The sequence below is a fragment of the Sus scrofa genome, chromosome 1 (assembly GCF_000003025.6).
Source record: "Sus scrofa isolate TJ Tabasco breed Duroc chromosome 1, Sscrofa11.1, whole genome shotgun sequence".
NCBI lineage: Eukaryota > Metazoa > Chordata > Mammalia > Artiodactyla > Suidae > Sus > Sus scrofa.
This window is the reverse complement of record NC_010443.5, coordinates 272106572-272130189: the sequence shown is the minus strand read 5'-3', so window position 1 is coordinate 272130189 and position 23618 is coordinate 272106572. Positions and strand designations below refer to the sequence as shown.

The 23618-nt window shown below is 47.3% G+C and overlaps 1 protein-coding gene across 13 annotated transcripts in view; it reads left to right on the top strand.

The window, feature by feature from the left end:
* SETX (senataxin) overlaps positions 1-23618 on the top strand; it is a 77409-nt gene that overhangs the window by 40668 nt on the left and 13123 nt on the right. For 9 of the 13 annotated variants that reach the window (XM_021070661.1, XM_013987048.2, XM_021070654.1 and 6 more), the window contains 11 exons: positions 2882-3052; positions 5648-5880; positions 6859-7026; positions 7542-7698; positions 12762-12863; positions 13211-13326; positions 14362-14433; positions 16517-16666; positions 17419-17526; positions 20977-21164; positions 22236-22328. In XM_021070661.1, the coding sequence (XP_020926320.1) occupies positions 2882-3052; positions 5648-5880; positions 6859-7026; positions 7542-7698; positions 12762-12863; positions 13211-13326; positions 14362-14433; positions 16517-16666; positions 17419-17526; positions 20977-21164; positions 22236-22328 (1558 nt within the window). Of the gene's footprint in view, positions 1-2881; positions 3053-5647; positions 5881-6858; positions 7027-7541; positions 7699-12761; positions 13327-14361; positions 14434-16516; positions 16712-17418; positions 17533-20976; positions 21165-22235; positions 22329-23618 lie in introns of those variants that run through there. The other 4 variants (XM_021070714.1, XM_021070705.1, XM_021070725.1 and 1 more) reach the window with 3 other exon arrangements.

Below are 23618 nucleotides of genomic sequence, written 5' to 3'. Positions count from 1 at the left end.
TCATTTGGAAATTATACCTCAATTTATACCTCTTTTGTTATTTGGTAGTTTAGGTCAAAACTTAAATTGTGGGAGTTCCCGTCGTGGCACAGTGGTTAATGAACCCGACTAGGAACAATGAAGTTTTGGGTTCGATCCTGGCCTTGCTCAGTGGGTTAAGGTTCTGGCGTTGCCGTGAGCTGTGGTGTAGGTCGCAGACACGGCTCCGATCCCGAATTGCTGTGGCTCTGGCGAAGGCCGAAGGCTACAGCTCCAATTCGACCCTAGCCTGGGAACCTCCATATGCCACTGGAGTGGCCCAAGAGAATGGCAAAAAGACAAAAAAAAAAAAAAAAAAAAAAAAAGAAAGAAGAAAGAAAAACTTAAAATGTGCATGCTTGGAGTTCCCGCCGTGGCACAGCAGAAACGAAACTGACTAGGAACCATGAGGTTGCGGGTTCAATCCCTGACCTTGCTCAGTGGGTTAAAGTTGCCGTGAGCTGTGGTATAGGTTGCAGATGAGGCTGGGATCTGGCAATGCTGTGGCTGTGGCGTAGGCTGGCAGCAACAGCTCCAATTTGACCCCTAGCCTGGGAACCTCCATATGCTGCAGATGCAGCTGTAAAAGGGAAAAAGACCAAAAAAAAAAAAAAAAAGTGCATGCTTGATTTATCTAAGTGTATAGTTTTAGTAGATATTTTAAACGTCTCCATAAATAAGGTAAAATCTTTAAAAAACCTTAACTCTGTTATCCCTACCCCATGTTGTTATGTATTTTAACCATATTTTAAACTGCTTAAGACATATGGTTGGTTCTCTGTATCTGCAGGTTATGCATCCTTGGAATCAAGTGTGGATTCAAAATGTTTGGGAACAAAAATTGCAGGAAAACTGATTTGCTGTGCACCAGCACTTACTTACATACCCTTTATATGGGATTTACAACCCATGCAGATAGCATTTGCAATCCAGAGATGATTTAAAGTAGGCTGGAGGATGTGATTGGGTTATATGCAGATACCATGCCATTTTACATAGGGGACTTGAGCCTCCAGATTTTGGTGTCTGTGGGGTTCTTGGAACCAACCCCTGCAAATACAAGGGCTGACCATACTCTGTAGTGTCTCGTGCAGCCCTTACTTGGTTTATTGATTCTACCAGTTTATGTAGTTCTTCTCTCCTTGTGCTTTGCTTATCTCTAACGTGTTGGTCATTGTCTTTGAAAAGTGATGTTAGGAGTTCCCGTCGTGGCTCAGTGGTTAACGAATCCGACTAGAAACCATGAGGTTGCAGGTTCGATCCCTGGTCTTGCTCAGTGGGTTAAGGATCCTGCGTTGCCGTGAGCTGTGGTGTAGGTCACAGACTCGACTTGGATCCGGTGTTGCTGTGACTGTGGGGTAGGCCTGCAGCTGCGGCTCCGATTCGACCCCTAGCCTGGAAACCTCCATATGCCGCAAGAGTGGCTCAAGAAATGGCAAAAAGACAAAAAAAAGGAAAAGTGATTTTAAAAAACAATGTGAGGCCAGGGATGATACTGTCTTCTTCCAGAGAGGATTTTTCTTTGCTTCTGTCGGGATTCAGGGGCACTAGCACTGTGGGATCATGTTAACCTCATTGAAAGGGTCAGGCTTTTGCGAAGTACTCAGGTGAGTGGAAGCTAGGCTGCAGCCCGTGTAGAGGCTGGTTTACTTCTGCTTTCCTTCTTGGGTGTAGTCCTTCACAGTCCAGCCTGAAGCTTGGGGGCTACCAGGGTACCCCACTCTGTGCAGACTTGGACCCTAGTTTTTGTCTTTTTTTTTTTGGTACACAGTCATCCCAGATGCAGCTGGAAGTCCTGGCTGCTATTCCCCGAATAGTTCATATGTTTCTAGAAAGATACTGGGCTCACCCCTGTGGATTTCCACATTGTTCTCAGTCTCAATACAGTAATTCTTTTTTTTTTTTTTGGTCTTTTCTAGGGCTGCACTCGCGGCATATGGAGATTCCCAGGCTAGGGGTCGAATCGGAGCTTGCTGCCAGCCTACACCACAGCCACAGCAACGCAGGATCCAAGCCAAGTCCGCAACTTACACCACAGCTCATGGCAACGCCAGATCCTTAACCCATTGAGCGAGGCCAGGGATCGAACCCGCAACCTCATGGTTCTTAGTCGGATTCGTTGACCACTGAGCCACGACGGGAACTCCAGTAAATCTTCATTGTTGTATCTGTTCTCTGATGTCTAGAAATAGATATTTCTTTCATGATGCATTTTAAAAATTGTTTTTTTGATTTAGTGGTTCAGCCTACTTAATCCCAATACTCCATTCTGTGCTTCAGTCCAGTCTAGGGGGTCAAGTTGAAGCTTCAGCTGGGACCTGTGCCACAGCCGTGCCCACACTGAATCTGAGCCATATGTGTGACCGATGCCACAGCTTGTGGCAATGCCAGATCCTTAACCCACAGGGCAAGGCCAGGGATCAAACCCTCGTCCTCATGGATACTAGTCAGGTTCTTAACCCACTGAGCCATGATGGGAACTCCCCGACTCAAACAGAGCCCAGAGTCCCAGAAACTTGATCTGTTTCTGGATTTTTCTCTTGGGGTTTTGAAAATAGGGAACAGAAGTCAAAATTTCTTGGTTAAAAACTAAGATAAACTTCAAGGAAAGGATATTTATTAGCTACTTTGGAATATTATGATTTCATTTATTCTGGCTTTGTGTAGCAGTTTTTAAAAGATGTTTCTTAATACAGTTTAAACTATTTGAAAATGTTGACTGGCTTAGACCACGATTTTGAAGTATTTAAAAGCCCACTAGTGTTGTATACTTGTTTGAACTTAGTACAAGGGTTTAATATCCTTTAAATTAATCTTATGTAAAATAATTCTGTTAGAATGAATATGCCTTACTGTTTTATAGTTTACCTTGAGGAATGTGAACTTGCTAAACAGCTTCACCCAAAGGAAAATGATCTGGTGTTTTTGGTTCCTGAAAGACTGAATGGAGAGAAGGACGTAGAGAGAAACCGTGCGCACAGCCCCCGTGAATATCACTGCGGTTATGTTCATAAGTTCCGCCGCACTTCAGTCAGTAAGTACATCGTGGGACGTTGAAGTCTGTCCGCTGCTTCTGATTTCCCTCTAAGTCAGGCTCTGCTAGCCTCTGTTTGCTGTACATCGGCCAGCCATGTGTTTGCTGTACAGTTGCTAGATGTGTGTTTGCTCTGTGTTATTCGACGGTATGTGCTGTACATTTACCAGACATGCGTTTGCTTGGTTGATGATTTGCTCGTCGGCGTCCTTTTTTAGTTTTTCTAGACTCAGCTGGAAAAGGCCCAGTATTAATTGCTTTAGACTTAGGATTTAAAAGCTTTCTTTTGTAATGTCTTCTCCTAGTAAATTCCTTCATCTGTCAGTGTATTCGTTATAAAACAGACAATCTGCACACCGTCTGTTTGTCAAATCATCTTCCAACCTTGGTTTTGCGACTGATTGTTAATGAGAAGACCAGTCATGTAAGTCATTGTAAGGCAGCTTGAGGAGGTACTGTTTCCATCACTCCTGTCCATTGTGTTGTAGGGACGTCTCCTCTGAAGGCAGCATAAGAGAAATAATGTTGGCTTGAATTTAAGGGTTACCCACGGTGTTCCAGACAGGGTGCCCTGTCCCTCCTGTGCGCACTTAGCATCTTTTCCCCAAGCCCAACAGAGCAGTGAGAATTGTTTGTTCCCTGCCCGTTGGGAAGGCAGAGCTCGGGGACGTTCAGTGACTTACCCAAGGTCATCCTTAGCATTCAGTGCTGGGCCCAGAGTTGAAACTTGATTTTGTTTTGACTGCCAAGTCTGTACTCTTTATTATATGGCAAGCTGCTGCCTTTTTTTTTTTTTTTTTTTTTTGGCTATGCCCACAGCACGCAGAAATTTCCTGGCGAGGGATCAAACCCAGGACACAGTAACAACGCTGGATCCTCAACCACTAGCCACCAAGCTGCCTTTTTTTTTTTTTTTTTTTTTTCTTTTTAGGGCCGCACCTGCGGCATATGGAAGTTCCCAGGCTAGGTGTCAAATCAGAGCTCTAGAGGCCGGCCTATGCCACAGCCACAGCAGCGCAGGATCCGAGCTGTGTCTGCGACCTACACCACAGCTCATGGCAATGCCGGATCCTTAACCCACTGAGCAAGGCCAGAGATCGAACCTGAGTCCTCATGGATGCTAGTTAGATTCGTTAACCACTGAGCCACAGTGGGAACTCCAAGCTGCCTTTTTGACATTGGTCCTTCTTAGTCTGTTATATGGAGAGGATGTAATTTCATTACTCCTTTACCTTTTTTGCATCATATCTTAAAAATAGCATCAAAGCTCCTCAGAAGGAGTTCCCACTGTGGTGCAGCAGATTAAGGATCTAGCATTGCCACCACTGTGGTGTAGGTTGCAACTGCATCTCAGATTCAGTCCCTGGTCTGGGAATTTATGTATGCTGTGGGTGTGGCCCCCAAAACATTAAAAAGCTCCTTAGAGTTCGGCATTGTGCTGCTGCATCGAAACAGGTGTACCGCGTTTACTGTTGTGATCAGAGCCCCATTCTTTGTGTAGGGTGCATTTAGCAGAGTGGCAACAGGAATATGTAGTTTCATCTGTGAGTTTGACTCTGAGGAGTTGGTTATATTTGCCAGTTTCCTGTTGCTAAGGTAGTCTCCTTCTCTGAGCGCCTCATGCATCCCACTATCCGACATCTCCATTGGGAGGTCACTAGACATTTCAGACCTACAGCAAAAAGAAACTAGAGTTTCTGCCTCACGTCTGCTCTGGCTTCCGTTTTTCTTATCTCAGAAAGCAGGACCTCCATTTTTCCAGTTGCTCAGCCAGAAACCCCGGAGTCATCCTTGTGGCTCTCTCTCACTCAGCACCTAATTCATCAGGAGGTCCTGTCGGCTCTTCCTTTGCAGCACTCCAGCGTCGCGGCGCACTCTGCTACTACCTCCTGGCCCACGTGACCGTTTGCTTTTCCCTAGATGAGCTCAGTAGCCTCCTGAATGGGCTTTTGGTGCTTTTCCTATTGCAGTTTATCTTCCTTCTACAGCAGGTAACTCTGTGTGTAAGTTAGAGCCTGTCACTTCCCTGTGTGGAGCAGTCCGGTGGCTTTCACCCTGAGTCAGGGTGATGTCCGCAGAGCCCTGGGAAGTGTGGCCGGGTTAACGCTCTGTCTTCTAGCTCGCTTGTCTCTTCTTTTCCTTCCAGCCATTCTAGCCTTCCCCCTACTCCTAAGATAGTCCAGTCACCTCTCTGCCTCGTTATCACACGTTCCCCAGGTAAAGGCGTGGCTTCCTCACTTAGGTAGATCTGCTGAAGTGCCATCTGACCGGGAAGACCTCCCCTGACTCCTGTGCTGCCGCAGTAACTCCTCTCCTCCCTCCTCACTGCCCCGTCCCCCTGTCTGCTTTCCTCAGAGCACTTTCATCACCTGACGTGTGTCTTTGCTTATCTGCTGCTGCCTCCTAAAAATAAGCCTCCCGAGGAGAGGAACATTGCCTGGGTCTTAGGGGGCATTCAGTAGATGCTTACTGAGTAAATTACTTAAATGCTATATCGGAAGCATGCTACAGAATACCTAATTCTGAATTAGCTTTTTAACTGGACACTGTTATTCACTGGTGACTCAACTCCCTCTTTTTCCTTCTCGATGGCAGTGCGCAGTGGGAAATCTGAGTGCTCCCTGTCCATCCAGACTCAAGATAAGTTACCAGTCAATTTAAATGAATTCGTGAAATGTGTTGTCATCAGCTCTCTGGTAACCACGCAAAGGAAGTTGAAAGCCATGTCTTTGCTGAGCGGTCGGAACCAACTGGCCAGAGCCATTCTGAATCCAAACCCCATGGACTTCTGTACAAAAGATTTACTGACGACAACATCTGAGAGAATTGTGAGTGCCGATCATATGATCACAGGGAAAGGCGGGACATTTCACGTCGGGATGTTGTTTTATCTGTCGTGTTCCCTTTCGTCTTGCCCCGTGCCCAGTGCCGTTGTGTAGTGCTTGCTCTTCTTCAGTGTCGCGAAGTCTGCCTTTGTGCTTTCGTTAGTCAGCTTACGTCAGGACAGAGGCGCGTAGGCTAAGGGATGAAGGTGCGCTTGAAGGGCAGCATTCCGAGGGTAGACAAACATCCTCCGTGACGGTTAGGTGATGAGAATTCGGGAGTGCGAGGAGGTTTAATGGAATTGATTTGGCATGTGAATCATCAGTGGAGAATGACTGGTGGTGTTGCAGGTGTGAAGGTGAAGTTGTCATTCTGTGTGAACACATTTCTCCTAAGAGGTGTGTGATTAACACAGGAACACTGAAATTAACACAGGCAGGCAAAGGGGAAGTAATGGTATTTGAACCCGTGTTGGGGCTTTCATGTGCATTGCCTCGGTCAGTTCTCACCGTTTAAGGACTCTCGGACTTGGTTGGGTGACACAGGCTGAAGCCCATGGAGGTGAGGAGTTGAGAGACCCAGCTGGTGTGGGCGCAGCTCCGACCCCCCATCCATGCTCCTCCCGCGAGGTCAGCTGTGGTAGGAAAGACCGTCTGGGACTGTTTTCCAGAGAACTGGCTGAAATGGGAAGAGTCGAAGCATAAGGAGGAGGGAGGTGCCGAACACTCTGTTGTGATCATCTTGTAAGAATCAGAAATAATCCAGTTACATGTGTAGCTGGGCTGAGGCCTGTGGCCTTGGACTGGTGCCATTCCCGTAGTGAAGGGGTTCTTAGGTTAAAGGTCATTTGGGATCTCACTTGAACATAACCGGAGCTTCTGTCTGGTAAATGAGGAGCAGTTCAGACAGATGTTTTCCAGTGTCTTCCTCTCCTGTGCCACTCCAGGAAGAACAGCTCACTCTCACCAATGTGTTTTGTGTAGATTGCCTACTTAAGAGATTTCAATGAAGACCAAAAGAAGGCCATAGAAACTGCGTATGCCATGGTGAAACACTCCCCTTCCGTTGCCAAGATCTGTCTGATTCATGGACCACCTGGAACCGGAAAATCCAAAACCATCGTTGGCCTCCTGTACCGCCTGCTGACAGAGGTAGCGTGTGCACAAGGGCTCTTCACTGAACACGGTCGGGCCTTGCTGCAATTAGCCAAACGTAGATCAGTATGAGAGCACCTCTCCCCCTTTGTGAGTCTGTGTGGAGCTGTGGCAGGTAAAAGGGTAGCAGAGGTGAAGAAAGTTTATCAGAAATAAAAAGAGCAGGAAATGGCACCCTGTGTGAAACTCACCCCAAAGGCCAGAAGCCGTGGTCCTCTGGCCTTGTCACAGGCCACGTCTGATCCCAGGAAACCACCTCGACTACTTCCCTGAGCTGCATTTGGGTTGGGCGGAGTGTTGAAACGAGTGGGTAGGAGGGTAAAGCCCAGAGAAGTATGAAAATATTTTATGCCAGAGTAATTTTTTGATAGCAATGGAAGGTGTCGGTGCTTTTGTTTATTTTTAAGTCTAGGGGGACTTGGGAACATGAGGAGAGAAGAACTGTACCACTGTCTTATCGAACGAGCTCACCAGTGTGTGTGTGTGTGTGTGTGTGTTTGGTGGCACTGCAGAACCAGAGGAGGGGGCACTCAGATGAGAACTCCAATGCCAAAATCAAACAAAACCGTGTCCTTGTGTGTGCGCCTTCCAATGCCGCTGTTGATGAACTTATGAAAAAAATTATCCTCGAATTCAAAGAAAAATGTAAAGACAAGAGGAATCCTTTGGGTAAGATACTTACGTGGGCTTCCGATGGGTTTGGGTTTTGGTTCTCAGTGTTTAGCATGGGCAGCTTGGAGTGACAAAGAGCACGCCCGTTCTGGTGATAAATTCTCCTTGAGGCTGTGGCCCAGGTGGCGTCGTTGGTTCATTATGGAACATCACTGAGCACTTACTCTGTGCTGGGCACTGCGCTAAGTTCTGAGGTTTCAGCAGTGAAGCCTTCGGAGAGAGAGTGGATGAATCAGTGGGCAGTTACCCTCTCCAGGTGTGCGTTCCGTCGTGGGAGTGAAACGTGGGTGCTCTGGAGCTCCCTGGCCCAGCCCTCGATCCCGTCCTGTGGGGTGGGGAGGCTTTCAGAGGAAGTGGTGTCTGGGTGAGACTGGAGGAGCAGTGAAGAGTCAGCCATGGGAAGTGAAGGAGGGGAGGAGACACTCGCAGAAGTTGCTGCAAGTAAAAAGGACCCGCAGCGAGAGAAGCTCAGATCAGGCCACATGAGGAGACTGTCACGAGCTCCACGGAAGTGGGGTTCTTCAAAACATCTGTTCCAGCACCTTGAACAGTGCCTGGCATTCACCTGGGGTCTAGTAGGTATTTAGAGACAGAGAAGTGAGAGCAGTCGCCGTCTATAGTTAGGAAGTGCTTACCCTGTGTCAGTAACCTCAGAGTGACCCTGTGAGCCACGTTGCAAATAACCTTACCGTCTACATTTTATCGGCAGAGAAACCGAAGAATTGAGGCGAGATACGCTGTAGGGTAACTTCTGGAGTACCCTTGACAGATGGGCGGAAAGCGCCGCCACCGAGGATTCGGGATGCCCGTGTACTTACCCTTTAGCCCCTCTCAGGCCACCCAGGCCGAGCGGCGTGGGCGTGGCTCTGAGGGAGGCTGCTCTCCAAGCACGTCCGCCTTGCCTCCTGAGCCAAGGTTTCGTTTCCTTGAGGTTGCCTGACAGTGACTTGAACGAGTTAGGGTTCGACTGGGCTCACAGTGGTTCCACATACAGTGGCTCAGAGCTGGGCAGTCTTGTGTATGACTCTGCTGCTGAGCGTCTTCCGAGACCCAGGGGTTTCTGTCGCTCCACTGTGGTCCAGCAGTGACATCCAGCATGTGTAAGGAAGAGAAGAAGGGGCACAGGGGGCACACGCCATGCTTTAAGGAAAGTTCCTGGACACTGCCAGTAACCCCTTTGCTTAGGCCCACGGCCCCACCCAGCTGCAGGAGAAGCTGGGAAGTGTCGTCTTTATTAACTGCTGCGGGGTATTTCACCGTAGGAGGACACAGTTTATTCATTTTCCATTGATGGAAATTTTCGTTTATTTTTTTGTTGTTGTTGTTGTTACTTCTAATTTTTGCAGTGGACTTTCCTGTACTTGTGCATATTTCTCCAGCGCAGGTGTGAAAACCCCTACTACAGGGAAGAACGGGGTTGTGTTGTGTTGCACAGCAGCCAGAGGGACGCACCGAAGTTCTGTGTCTCCTGGGCACTCAGGCAGCCTCCTAGGGCAGTGCTTTTCCCACTGTGGCTTGTGACCAGTGAGGGGATTGTGACGTCAGCTCAGGGAGGCCAGAACCAGCGTTCTTGAGATGAAAGAGACCCGGAGAGGAGAGAAGAGCTCGGAGTCGGGGTGGTGGGGAGGTACTGTTGTGCGAAACCTGCTTTACCGGTGAGGTACGAGCGAGTGCTGAGTTTCAGGGTGACGTGTACTTCGTCCAGTAGACCAGAGTCCAGAGAGCTTATGAAGGCCGGTCTCGCGTGTGTGTACCTGGAAGTGAGACTGTCGGGTGGAGGCGTTTAAGTATCTCCAGCTTGCAGAGGAGCGCTCCGTCTTCTCGAGGTGGTCCTGTCGGGGGGCCCTTGCCGGGCAGCGGGTGGTGGCGCGGCGGGCAGCGGTGCAGCTTCCCTTTCCCTGAGGCGGGGGTGAGCCCCTTGTCAGGTGTGTGTCAACAGCACGCAAGCCCGAGCCCGGGGCACGGAGGGGGCAGCTGAGGTGTCTAGGTCGGGTCTCGTCTTTTTGTTAGAAAATGATCGCAGTCAGTAGAGCCTCTGTCTTCTTCTTCAGTACTCGCATTTCCTTTCCTTCCCACTAGTTCCAGTGGGCCTGGGTGTCCTTTAATAAATGCCTCGGCCGTCTCACCGTTAAATAGGATGTTTGTTTCTGGGGTTTGGGATATATATACCCTTTATTGGGTTCAAGAAGTCCCACTCTCATTAGAATTTTTTTTATGTATGGGTATTGAATTGGACTGCATGTGTATTTTTTTCATCCATTGAGATGGTAGTGAAATTTTTCTTCTTTAATCTGTTAATGTGGTAAATTACAATGCTTTTCTAATGGTAAAATATCTTTGATTCCTAGAATAAGGTCAGCTTGGTTGTGTGTTATTTTTTAACACATTGCTGGATTGTTCATGTTTTATTTAGGATTTTAAGAATTGGTAAATGAGACCAGCTTGTAATTTTTCTTTGTCATATCTGTTTGGTTAAATCAGGCTTCGAAAATGAAGTTATACAGACAATTTGGAATTTTTGTATAAGACAGAGATTGTCTGTTCTGTGAAGGTGACATTGTTTTTAGTGCTGTTTTGTTGGGATTTTTTTCTAGGGGTTTTCTTCGGTCTGCTTTTTGACAGATGGGTAAATTTCTGTCTGCTAAATGTCTTTTAATTATTGTTGGCCTCTTGAAGTTTTGTAGAGTTGCATGAGTTTTGCTAATTGGTACTTTTCAAGGAAAGTGCCCACTTCATCTTCGGTTTCCAAATACATTGGCAAAGGTTGTTCGTTGTGTTCTTGCTCTCGCCGTCTCCGCTCTCTGCTGGTGGGATCACCCTGGTCGCTCTCTGGAGTCGCTAATGAATCGACGCGTGGCACGGACCTGTGGGGAAGTCCAGAAAACTTATTTTTTTCCCGGCTAAACCCACCCACGCCAAGACAGATTCAAGGGTGTTTTTTTTTTTCTTCCATCCCTGTACCTCTTCCAGGCCCTCTTGCTTTTCTAATGGGCTTTAAAATCCAAGCCCCTCATTATAAAATTTCTCTGTCTTGATTGGAATGGTAGTTTTGCCAATGTGTGCATTTGTCAAACTCTCCAGCACTAAGGATTTTAGATCTCTGCATTTTCTTAGACATGAATTAGAAACAACACCTAAGCACCTAGACCAGACCAGCTCTTAGCCTCTTCCCTCAAAGGAGGCCTCCGCAGTTCAGGCTTTCAGCGCTGGTTTTCTGCTTTCTCCTTGGTTTTGGCCCCTAGGAATTTCTCTTACATTTTTATGAGCTCACCCTGCACATTTTTTGCTGCTTAGGGCCTTGTCTGTGGCATGTGGAATTTCTCAGGTTAGGGGTCGAATCAGAGCTGCAGCTGCCAGCCTACACCACAGCCACAGCAACCCGGAATCTGAGCCGTGTCTTCGACCTACACCATAGCTCACAGTAATGCCAGAACCTTAACCCACTGAGCAAGGCCAGGGATCGAACCCGCAACCTCATGGATACTAGTTGGGTTCATTTCTGCTGCACCACAGCAGGAACTCCTCACCCTGAAATTTAAAGGATGTCTGTTTTAATTTCTGGAGCATTTTTAGGTGTTGATAGTGGTTGTAAATCTCATCCGCCCTCCTGGTATAAACACAAGATAGCAATTTCAAAATCTTCAAGTGAACATTGACCAGGGAAGATGGCTTCAGATTTAGAAGAGTGAGCTGAACTAGGAACAAAAATATGTCCAGACACCTGTATCAGAAGTTTTTCATTTATTCATTAAATATATATTTATTATCCTTATTATATGTCAGCTGCTCTTCTAGACAGTGTCCAAAACCAAAGCAAACCCTGTTCTTGTGGGACTTGGATTCAGTGAAAGACAGTGGACAGGTGTGGGGGGTGTCAGATTGGGATAAGTGCTGATAAACTGCAGGATTGCTATCGTTTAGTACAGGGATGCAGTGGGAGATTTTTAGATTTTTTTTTGTCTTTTTGCCTTTTCTAGGGCCACTCCTGTGGCATATGGAGGTTCCCAGACTAGGTGTCTAATCAGAGCTATAGCCACCCGCCTACGCCAGAGCCACAGCAGCGAGGGATCCGAGCCGTGTCTGCGACCTACACCACAGCTCACAGCAACGCCGGATCCTTAACCCACTGAGAAAGGCTGGGGATTGAACCCACAACCTCATGGTTCCTAGTCGGATTCGTTAACCACTGCGCTATGACGGGAACTCCTTTAGATTAAATATTATCTGAAATGTGCTAAACTAATTTTAAAACGTGGTTAATAAACCAGTTAAACAATGTTGACAGTTTTTGAAATGAGCCATATTCTGGAATTTCCAGCATCTTGTGTCCCTTGTATCCCTGGAGTGGTGTTGTGATGTGTAGCAGAGTTTCAAAAACGTGGTTCAGAGGATACTTTAGAAAAAGATTTGATGGTCGGTGTCCTATTTTGGGAATTCAAACATGTGTTACTAGATAAAAGTCTTAATCTCTGAGGAGTTCCCGTTGTGGTGCAGCAGAAACGAATCCGACTAGGAACCACGAGGCTGCGAGTTTGATCCCTGGCCTAGCTCAGTGGGTTAAAGATCTGGCGTTGCTGTGAGCTGTGGTGTGTAGGCTGGCAGTTGTAGCTCTGATTAGACCCCTAGCCTGGGAACCTCTGTGTGCTGTGGGTGTGGCCCTAAAAAGCTGAGAAAAAAAGAAAGTCTTCATCTTTGAAGTATCCTGTGTTTAAGAAATGTTTTCTTTTTACTCACCATTTGCCAAGTGTATTTAACAGTGAAGTGTTGTATAGAACCTGGTTGAGAAACATGAGTGTAGCAGAAGCTCAGCTCCGCAAAGTGCTGTCTCTGCAGCCTCACTAGCTTTTATCAGGTGGAAACAAGTCCTTGCCTTACAGGGTTGTTACGAAGAATATCTCTAATAATGTGACTGAAGCCCCTAGTGTAGTTTCAGGTATCTGGTTGGTTAATAGTCATGTTAGCTCTCTTCTCTGTCGTTGACGTGTTTGCTTAGAAACAGTTCTTATGTACAGAGACGGGTAATGTCCTTATTAATTTCTAAGTGTGACTTTTATCAACAGGAAACTGTGGAGATATAAATTTAGTACGTCTAGGTCCAGAAAAGTCTATTAATAACGAGGTCCTAAGATTCAGTTTGGACAGCCAAGTTAACCACAGAATGAGTAAGTACTGAATCAAGGTAAATGCTCACTTCCTTCTGCTGCTTTTGTAGGGTAGAAAATGGCTTGGGTGTTAAAGGCAGTTTGGAGAGCCTAGAAATAGTCTAGTTTTTGTTTGTTCGTTTGTTTGTTGTGGCCACACCCACAGCATGCGGAAGTTCCTGTGTCAGGGGGTTGAACCTGAGCCACAGCAGTGACACCACTGGATTTCTAACCCAAGAAGCTACCAGGGAACTCCAAAAGAGTCTAGTTTTGAAAACTAGTTTTTCTTCCCATTGTGTATGCATATATGTGTATTTGTTAGAATTAGCATATCATTCTTTATCTTTTTTTTTTTTTTTTTTTTTAAGAAAAAGACTTACCTTCCTATGTTCAAGAGATGCATAGAAGAAAGGAATTTCTAGATCATCAGCTAGATGAACTTTCCCGCCAGCGTGCTTTATGCCGAGGGGGAAGGGAAATGCAGGTATCTAAACATTTCTCGATCAGTGTTTGTTAACAACTCATGGATAAGCTAGTGATGAGGATTTGATGTCATTCTTTCATCGTGGAATAGCAGAATTTGTGTGGAAAAGTGTGTATGAAAATGGTATGCCTTACATCAGGGGTAAACTTTTTTTTAAAAGACACAAGGTAATCAATACTTTAGACTTTGCAGGCCATGCGGTGTCTGTTTCAACCACTCAGCTCTGCTGTATAGCATGAAAGCAGCAATTGCTAACACATAAATGATATCCCACGGGTTGGTATGCCTAAGCAGGCAGAAAGAGCATACCTGCAATACACTGGATAGAATTGAGTCTGACACAATATTAAGAATTTATCAAATTAACACCTGCTAAGCCTAGCATGGGGTGCTGGTTGTTGGGTTGCTGAAGAACTGAGGTTTAAAAACAGACCACAAGAAATCAATAGAGAAGTTACTCTTCACAGGTCTTGAAGGAAGGCTAAGGCGTGGCTGGAGGGGCGTGGCAGGGAGGTGGAGGCAGAGTGGGGACACAGAGGCAGGCTCCGGGGCACACGCCTTTATCAGGGTCACGGGTGGAGTGCTTTGGGGTTCTTGGCCTAAGGCTGTGTTGGTCAGTTTGAACCAAAGGAGCGAGCAGGGTTTGGGGAGCAGCTTGGAGGGTCTCTATCTAAGGGACGTGTGAGGGGAAGGCGTGGATGGCAGGAGAGCGTTGACCACCAGGGTGGACGTTGGCTTGTGACTCGCAGGCTGCTCTCTAGGGCCTGCGCGTGTGTGACGGGGCTAGTGTCAGTGTCAGGTCTCTGCAGGCTGCTCGGCCAAATTAAATGGGTGCCAGGCAGCAGGGCCGTGGAGGGCCTGAGCCAAACTCTGATACACAGCAACACAGAAAGGCTGGTAGAGAGAAAACACTGGATGAGGCAGTTTTTCATTGGTAAATTATAGGCTCACCCTTTGGAAATCTGAGGCAGTCCATTGGAAAGCATTTTAAAATGCTTAGTGTAATTTTAATGATGGTATTCTAATCTTTTCCAGAGGCGAGAATTAGATGGAAAAATCGCCGAAGTTTCAAAAGAAAGGCAAGAACTTGCTTCTAAAATTAAAGAGGTAAGTGTAGAGTTGATTTACAATTCTGTGCCAATTTCTGCTGTACAGCACAGTGCCCTAGTTATGCATATCTACACACTCTTTATTTTTCTCATGCTCTTTTCCAACATGTTCTATCCCAAGAGATTGGAGAGAGTTCCCTGTGCTGTTCCGCAGGACCTCATTGCTTCTCCGCTCTCAGGGTCGTAGTTTGTATCTGCCAACCCCAAACTCCCCATCATCCCACTCCCTCCCTGTGGTTTTTCTTGAGCCTAGCCATGAATGCTTACTACCACCTGAGGTTTCTCAGAGGTGATTATAAAATACTGTTTTCCTTGTCTAGGTCTGGGTAAATATTTTAAGGCGCTCACTAGTTAAGTGTTCTACTTCTCCAGCCACCCCCACTGCAAAATCGGTTACGGTAATTAGCAGATGAATGATAAGACTTGGTTCCTGGGGCTTTTCTGTATTACAAATAAAGAAGAAAAGAAAGTCACATGTCTGGTTTCAGGTGCAGTGCCAGTGGCTGGGTGTGGCGCAAGAAAATGCAGGGATCTTTATCAGTTTTTGGCTGAAAGCATAAACTTTTCTTACTTGTTTTTGATCACAAGAATTTTTCTATAAATGTATAACTTTTCCTCCAGTATTCTTTGGATATAAAAATATCAACTAAGATCTAGATTGGTCAAAGCTGGGGCGAGCCAGGTTCATATCCTCATCACCAGAATGCAGCCCTAATAAAGTCAGGGAGAGAGGGTGATATCAGCTGCTAATGGTATTTGTATTTTTGAGCTGAGATTTTTTTTTTAAATGTTTTATTGACCTTCTCTATGTGGCTAAATAAATACAGTTGAATTTAATGCATATTTCCATTAGAAGTTTATGTAAATTAAAAATTGAGTGGAGGAGTTCCCGTTGTGGCTCAGCGGAAAACAAATCTGGCCGCGCTCAGTGGAGTAAGGATATGGCGTTGCCGTGAGCTGTGATGTAGGTTGCAGATGTGGCTCGGATCCTGTGTTGCTGTGGCTCTGGCGTAGGCCGGCAGCTACAGCTCCGCTTTAACCCCCAGCCTGGGAACCTCCATATGCCTCGGGTGTAGCCCTAAAAAGACAAAAGACAAAAAAAAAAGAAAAAGAAAAAAAAAGAAAGCAAGCTTTTGTTATTAAAATTTTCAATTGAGCCCAAAATCAATCTTCCCAAATTTAAGGATAAAGTCCATATTTACGGGTATTGTGGGTTTTGCCACTGTTCACATCGTTCTGTGGGCTGTTAAATGAACCACATGTGGCAGTTGTACTCATTCGGTGGGTGAGCGCAGAGGCGTGTGGCAGTACTTTGACATGTGAGCGTGGGAAGGCCGCAGTGGCTACCCATTTCCCAAAGCTCCCCTACTTGCCTTGGAGTCCACGCTGGAACAGGTCACGTGCTCAGGGATGGTTGCCTGCTGCTTTTCAGGATCCGAAGTAGGCTGGCCACGTCTCCAAGGAGAGGGCTGGTTTGTGAATTTGAAAGTACGCAGTGGACGTTGTGAGGCCGACCTCAGTCATCCTGTCCGCCTCCTTTACGGTGTGTTGATTCCCCGTAGGTGTGGACCAGGGTTGCTCCGAGGTGGAAGTAGGATGCTGATCGGTCCCTGAGGTGTTTTTGTTGGTGCTAGCTAGCCTTGTAAAAGAAAGAGCAGTGTTGCATACTTAGAATTAACAGGAAAAGTATGTTCCAGCTTAGTTCTGGTCCTGGTTTCCCTCAGAGAGTTGCTCACAACTCAGTAGCGTTATTCAGTCTCTGCTTATTCTGATACCTTCCCACATCCATCAGGCTATAAGAATTGTAATCTACTTTGGCCAAATTAAACCCTGAGTAAATTGTGTTTAATGTGCTTAAGTCATGTTCTAAGATTAGACTCCACTGCAAAACACAGTGTTCTTCCTGGTGGCTTCTGATTATCTTGAATGTTTCTGCTGTTTTTTATATTTGCGGCCCCCCCAACATTTCCTAAACGTTATTCTGCCGCATGATAAACGGTGGGCGTGTTAAAGTCAGAATAGGCCTGTCGCCGTCAGGAACTTAGGTGCAGCTGAGTACTGATGGACTTTTATTCTCCTAGGTTCAAGGACGCCCACAGAAAACCCAGAATACCATCATCCTAGAGTCGCACATCATCTGCTGCACGCTGAGCACGAGCGGTGGTTTGCTGCTGGAGTCCGCTTTTCGCGGGCAGGGGGGTGTCCCCTTCAGTTGTGTCATTGTCGATGAGGTCAGTGAGCCGTCGGCCGTACAGCTCTGCCTAGTGCGATAAGGAGTAAGTCTTAGGTGGAGAGGGGCTGTTGAGGTGTTGGCAAAGTGGTCTTTTTGCATCTGACTTCTACCTGCCTTTACACCGTATCCTCTTGTGTTCAAACATGTTGCTGGTTATCCCGCTCCTGCGGGGAATACCTGTGGTTACCTTTGGAAGCTTTTTTTTTTCGGCTGTTCCTGGGTGAGGGATCAAACCTGCACCATAGCAGAGGCCCAGGCCGCTGCAATGACAGTGCCTGATCTTTAACCCACTACACAACAAGAGAACTCCTAAAGTTTGTGTGTGTGTGTGTGTGTGTGTACGCGCACGTGCATGCGTGTACACTTTTTACAGCTGCACCTGCAGCCCATGGAAGTTCCCAGAGCAGGAACTGAATCAGAGCTGCAGCTGAGGCCTCTGCCACAGCCACAGCAACACCAGATCCCAGCCACATCTGTGACCTACACTGCAGCCATGGCTACGCCAGCTCCTTAACCCACTGAGCAAGGCCAGGGATCGAACCTGGATCCTCACGGACACGATGTCAGGTTCTTAACCTGCTGAGCCACGGCAGGAACTCAGAATATACTTACTTTTGATGTTGGTGCAGAAAGAGAAAGTGTGATACTTTTCTGAGTGGTTAGAACTTTTATGAGTTAGACAGACTGTATATGGGTGAATAAAGGACAGATAATTAAGAGCAAGTGTCCCTTCTGTACTTTCTTACCAAGGCCGGGCAGTCTTGCGAAGTGGAAACTCTGACTCCACTCATCCATCGTTGCAACAAGCTTGTCCTCGTAGGGGATCCTAAGCAGCTCCCTCCCACGGTCATTTCTATGGTAAGGCTTTGGAAGGGGCTTTTTGGCTTTGGGGAGGTGGGGGCTTTCTCGGATCATCACCTCTTATTTGCAAAGAAAAATAGGGAAAGGCCAAGAAAAGAGAACCAGTGTTTGGACCTTAATAGTTCGAGTCTCTGGGAATGTTCCTTTGCTCACAAGTGGAGCAGTGACGTGTCGGAGACACATCTGGGAGGATGGCATTCCCTGTGCACTGGGCTGCTCCTTTGGGACAGGCAGTGCGCAGCTGTTCCGAAGGGTTGTGTCTGATGTATCTTAATAATATAAACATGGAAACAGTAATAAAAGAAAAACTTTTTTTTTTTTGGCTGCACCTGAGGCTCATGGGTTGAATCCAGGCCGTAGCTGAGACCTACACCACAGCTTCACAACGATGGATCCTTAACCTGCTGCAGCAGGCCAAGGATCGAACGGGATCCTTAACCCACTGCGCCATAAGGAGCATTCCTTAAAGAAAAACTTGAGAAGCAAGAGTCCTGGGAGTTCCTGTTGTGGCTCAGCAGGTCACAGTGTCTGTGGGGATGCAGGTTCCATCCCTGGCCTCACTCGGTGGGTTAAGGATCTGGCATTGCTGAAAGCTACGGCACAGGTCATACATGCAGCTCGGGTCGGCTCTGCTGTGGCTGTGCTATAGGCCAGCAGCTGCAGCTCCGATTTGACCCCTAGCCCAGCAACCTTCTAGATGCCACAGGTGCAGCCCTAAAAAGAAGAAAAAAAAGCAAGAGTCCCAGCCTCCTGATTTATATTTAAATGTGTGCAAATTTGAGGAGAACATTATAAAGAGAATTTATTTTTGGAGTAACATTTCAATTTTAGGATTCTGTCTCCTCTAGTGCAAGAAAATGCCTGTGTCCCTCACATCCTCTGAAAGGAAGGTGAAAGGAGAGAGCATGAACTCCGCTCGTGGGAAAACGAGCACCTAAATTGTGGCCCCTGTCACTTTTTTGGGTTTCCATCCTCATGGCATATGGAAGTTCCTAGGCCAGGGATCGAATGCCACAGCTGTACCAACGCTGGAGCCTCATCATACCCCCACCGTAGCAGCAACCCGAGGTGCCACAGAGGCAACCGCTGGCTCATTCACCCACTGTGCCATAGCAAGAACTCCTTGTTTTCTTAAGGTCACTAAAGATAACTCCTAGAAGTAAATGCACAGCAGAATCAGAATTCAGATGTTTTGGGTAATCTGAATAGGTCTAGACCATGACTTTGAAATGTAATAAAATTTGAGCATTTCAGTAGTACATAGATTATTTGTACAAATCAAGAGTAGTGGCTGCACAGACAATCGCAGAGAACAGATCATTTTCGGAGCGTTTCTGTACAGTTAGGGGACGCAGGCATGTGGGTTTATTAGGACTGTTTTTTACTTTGGCATCGTCCACGTGGTGGTGCAGTTCTGATGCCCGAGCACGGACACATGGCCATGCGAGGGGGTGGCTGAGGAGCACCTCGCCCTGAGGGAAAACCTCGTCCCCAGAGAAGAGCTGCTGCCGGTGACTCTGCTGGTGGAGAGTTAGGAGCAGCCACCTCTGCCCTGCCCTCAGAAACGTCCTGGGGTTCCCATCGTGGCGCAGCTGGAACGAACCCGACTAGGATCCATGAGATCATGGGTTCAGTCCCTGGCCTTGCTCCATGGGTTAAGGGTTGGGCATTGCCGTGAGCTGTGGTGTAGGTCGCATATGTGGCTCAGATCCTGCCATGGGTGCAGCCCTAAAAAGATACCCCCCCCCAAAAAAAATACTAATTTAACTTCTTGAAGGGCCTCAGCATGTAGTGAAAAAGGGATTTCAGTGGGCCTTAACTTCAGTGCCTACCTTGGTGATTAATTAAATGGGAAAAATCTATTTGGGCTGTCTTTATTATTACAAAAATAGTACAGGCTTATTGAGGGAATTCTAGAAAACAGTGAAGGTTAATTTTCTCAACATTCTTTCCTAACCACCTATTTCTAGGGTGATTACTGTGAGCAGTTCAGTGGGTGTTGGAACAGTTTGTGTGCATTTGTGTGCTCCCTTTGCTCCAGTGTGTGTTTATCGAACGCCAGCCTAGTTCAAGCACTGTCTTAGATTCTGGGGTTAATGCAGTGGTGAAATCAGACAAAAATCCCTGCCTTCATGAAGCTGACATTCAAGTGGGTAACAAACAGTAAATAAATTGCTAAAGTGTAAAATACAAACGGTGTGTGTGTAGGTGGCGTCTGACCTTGTCTAAAGGGAGCAGGGTCCGTCTGTGCCATGTTGCCTTTTTTTCGCATCAGTAAGTAGCTCAGGAACATGTTTCCATGTCAGAACATAGGCCTTGTCATCATTTTGTAGGACGGATTCAGGTCTTTTTTTTTTTTTGGAAATCAATGTGTGTTACCTTTTCTTTTTTCCCAGAGTGAAGAAGAAAACGAGGAGGTTTTAGATGACTGGAACAGATAAACTTTAAGGGGTCTAGATGACATGGCCAAATGTCTACTAATAACATTTATTCTTTTTAGTTACACAGACCTTTTTACAGTCACATGTGTAAATAATCACATATATAAATATTATAAATGAGAGGTAGTCTCTTTTTTCCCACTCTGATAGCTTGTGAAACAGGTTTGTTAAAACTCTGCATACCCATCTCCACTGCTCACGTCTTCAACATTACTCATGAAGATCCCATCGTCTTAGTGGGTTTTCCAGAGCACATTTTTGCTTCTAGGTTATTCTGAGGTATAGTCCTTTTTTTTAATTCGGTGAATTTTATTAAATGTATGGTCGTACACCATCGTCATCACAACCTAGTTTTGGAACATTTCCGTCCCAAACCCCAACCCCATCCCTCCCCACTCGAGTGTAATATTTTTGAATCTCGATATGATGCAGGCACAACCAAGATCATATTAAGACAGTTTTCCCGGTTTGTCAGTTAGGTCCCTCTGTTTCAGATTGCACTAGTAACCCTTACTGGATGTATGAAACCAACTTGGTCAGCTGCTTGTCTCCCCTCCACTCGGAGCGTAGGTTCTGGAGACTGGATTGGGTTCCCCTTCACCGTCTCAGTACCCTGAATTGGAGATTTAAAACGTTGGCGTTGTTTCCCATTGGGGGAGCGTGCCCCAGAAGTCCGTGTTAAAATCTGTTACAGTGTTTCGCTGCTTTTGTCATTGGTTCTTTCGAGTAACCTCTGTTAGCGGCACAGTAGCTGCAGTTGTGGTCATCCACAAGGTCACATGGCTTTAGAAGCAGGGTGTGGGTCTTCTAAATAAAGGGAAAACACTTCGACCTTTGTAGTCAAGCTAAGGGCTGCCGTCAGGAGCATCTGCTTTCTCTGAGTCTGTGGTTGTTGAGCAGATTAGGTGCACATTTGCCATGCACACCTTAGCGCTCAGCAGCTTTTATACTTGTGGGGAAGGTACAAGTGAATTCTGGAGATTACTGCTCCATTTCTCCCTTCCAGAAGGCCCAGGACTACGGCTATGACCAGTCGATGATGGCCCGTTTCTACAAACTGCTGGAGGAGAACGTGGAGCACAACGTGATCGGGCGACTGCCTATTCTCCAGCTCACCGTTCAGTACAGGATGCATCCCGACATCTGTCTCTTCCCTTCTAACTACATCTATAACAGAAACCTGAAAACAAACAGGTACGTTCAGCTCAGCTCATTGCAGGTTAGCTTATTTTATTTGTAGATTTAGCTGCTTAGGAAGGAGAGATTTTTTTTTTTTTTTTTTTTTGGCCTTGACTGTGGCATGTAGATGTTCCCGGGCCAGGTGTCAAAGCTGCGTCACAGCAGCAACCCTGCCCACTGCAGTGACAGCGCTGGATCTTTAACCGGCTGTGCCACTCGTAAACTCCAAGAATAGCTCTTTTACTGTGCTTTTTTTAAGGTCTTGTTATTAGCAAACATGAACATTTAGTAATTTTAATTATAAAAGTCGTATTGATTGCAGCAAATGCAGATAGAAAAGAAGGGCAGACACCCAACCCGTATTTATACTGCCCAGAAGTAATCACTGATGACATTTTGTAAGTCCTAAGTCCTAGCCATGAGACCACCAGGGAACTAACTGGGGATGTTTTCGTGTATCTGCGTCTCATCCTTGTACTGTATGTACGTCCTTTTTTCCTATTTTTAAGGGAGAAAAATCACACCATGCATAGCATTCTGTGGCCTGCTTTTTTTCCTTAACTCTCTTATGGATAACTTTCCAATCATAATTGCTATGTATCTGTATATTTGTTTATTTAGGGCCGCACCCCCAACATATGGAGGTTCCCAGGCTAGGGATCGAATCGGAGCTGTAGCTGCCAGCCTCTGCCAGAGCCACAGCCACAGCCATGCTGGATCTGAGCCGTGTCTGCGACCTACACCCCAGCTCACGGCAACGCCGGATCCTTAACCCACTGAGTGAGGCCAGGGATCAAACCCGCAACCTCATGGTTCCTAGTCGGGTTTGTTAACCACTGAGGCACGACGGGAACTCCCCTCATTGTTCTATTTTAATCACATGGCTCATTCTCCTTAGCACTAGAACAGAAAATTCATTTTCTGCCTTTCACTAAAACATACTATTTAAACTTCATTTAAGAAGAAGGTCCTTCTTACCCCTTTCCTTTCCCGGGCTCTCTCTCCCACTCAGAAGAGGTGGCCCTAGTAACTGAAGTTTTTCTTTTCTCGTGACGTGTGCTCTGAATGGTGACTGCTTTGTTGTAGCTTGACGGAGGCCAGCCGCTGTTCGTCAGACTGGCCGTTTCAGCCCTACCTCGTGTTTGACGTCGGGGACGGCTCCGAACGACGGGATAACGAGTATGTCCTCCTTTCCCTGCGCCCTCCGCCCTCCGCTGACGGACCTAGAATGCTCACTCTGCTCTTGTTCCCGTGTCAGTTCAGAATGTCTTCCGTGCCCACCTCCCCGCCCGGTGCCAAGCACCCTCATTTCCTTTTCGCTGGGTCGCCGGCTTCATCTTCTTTAGTCACAAATCCTCCTATCTCTGTATTCGTGTGTCCTTCTCATCGTCCTTCGCTGTATACTGGGGACCACGTTCCCTGGCATGCGGTCAGCACGTGAGTCCGTGCGGTCTGAGCTGTCCCAGATCTCGGCTGTGAGTGAAACAGCCATGGCCCTAGCACAAGGCTCTTGTGGCCCGAGAGGGCCTTCGCCGTGGTGAGTGATGATGCCAGTTGGGTTGGGACCGTGGAGGAGGAGTGTAGATGCCGTTGAACGAAGGTCCGAGGCAGGAGGTGGACGGTCTCTAAGCATGTCGGACTGTGATTCGGGTGGCCTGGACGGCAGCAGAAAGGAGCAGTGGTTCCTAACTAGGAAGCGGCAGGGGAGCCGGGCCCCTTGTGAGGGAGGGGCAGGGAGAAGTAGTGCAGAGGCTGCGTTCCTTAGCACAGACCTAAGTGCCACCTCTGTGTCATGAGTCGTAAAGCAGTAGAAGTTCCACTTCCGTTTCGGGAGAGGGCGTCAGAGCAGGTGGTGTCCTCGGTGAGAAGCAGGTATGAGTGAACAGGTGGAAGCAGGGGACACTCCGAGAAGACGTTAGAGACACAGAGAAGCGGGCTGCGGGGGGTGGGGGGCTGTTCCGGGGTCCGTCAAGACGGAGCAGGGGATTGAGAGTTCAGCCCATAGGTATTATGGGGTTGGGTGGTCCCCGGCGGGATGTTGCCCTGAGGGGTGACCCAAGAGAATTGAGAGCTCAGGTATGAAAGAGAGAGTCAGGTAACTGGGTTGTCTCTACAGTAAGTCCTGGAATTAGGACCGGGAGCATTTAAGGCTTTAAGGCGATAAGACAGATGAGGTGGTCTCAGGAGTCAAGGTGCAAGTGCAGGGCGGCTCCCACTGTGCGTGGGGCCTTTGGTGCGATAGCGAGGGGACGCGTGCAGGTGGGAGATGAGTCAGGAGTGCAGGGCGAGGCCAGCAAGGACGGGGAGCCCGTGAGCCTGCTCTGGGGCCCCACGCGGTTCCTCCCGGGGGCTGTGTCTCGCTTAGCCCGTGCGGATGGATGCCGTCCTCTCAGTCAGGTGGTGCGCGCACTGCGTGGCCGGTGGAGGGGAGGGAAGGGAGGCAGGTCAGCTCTTCTCAGGGCTTGAAGG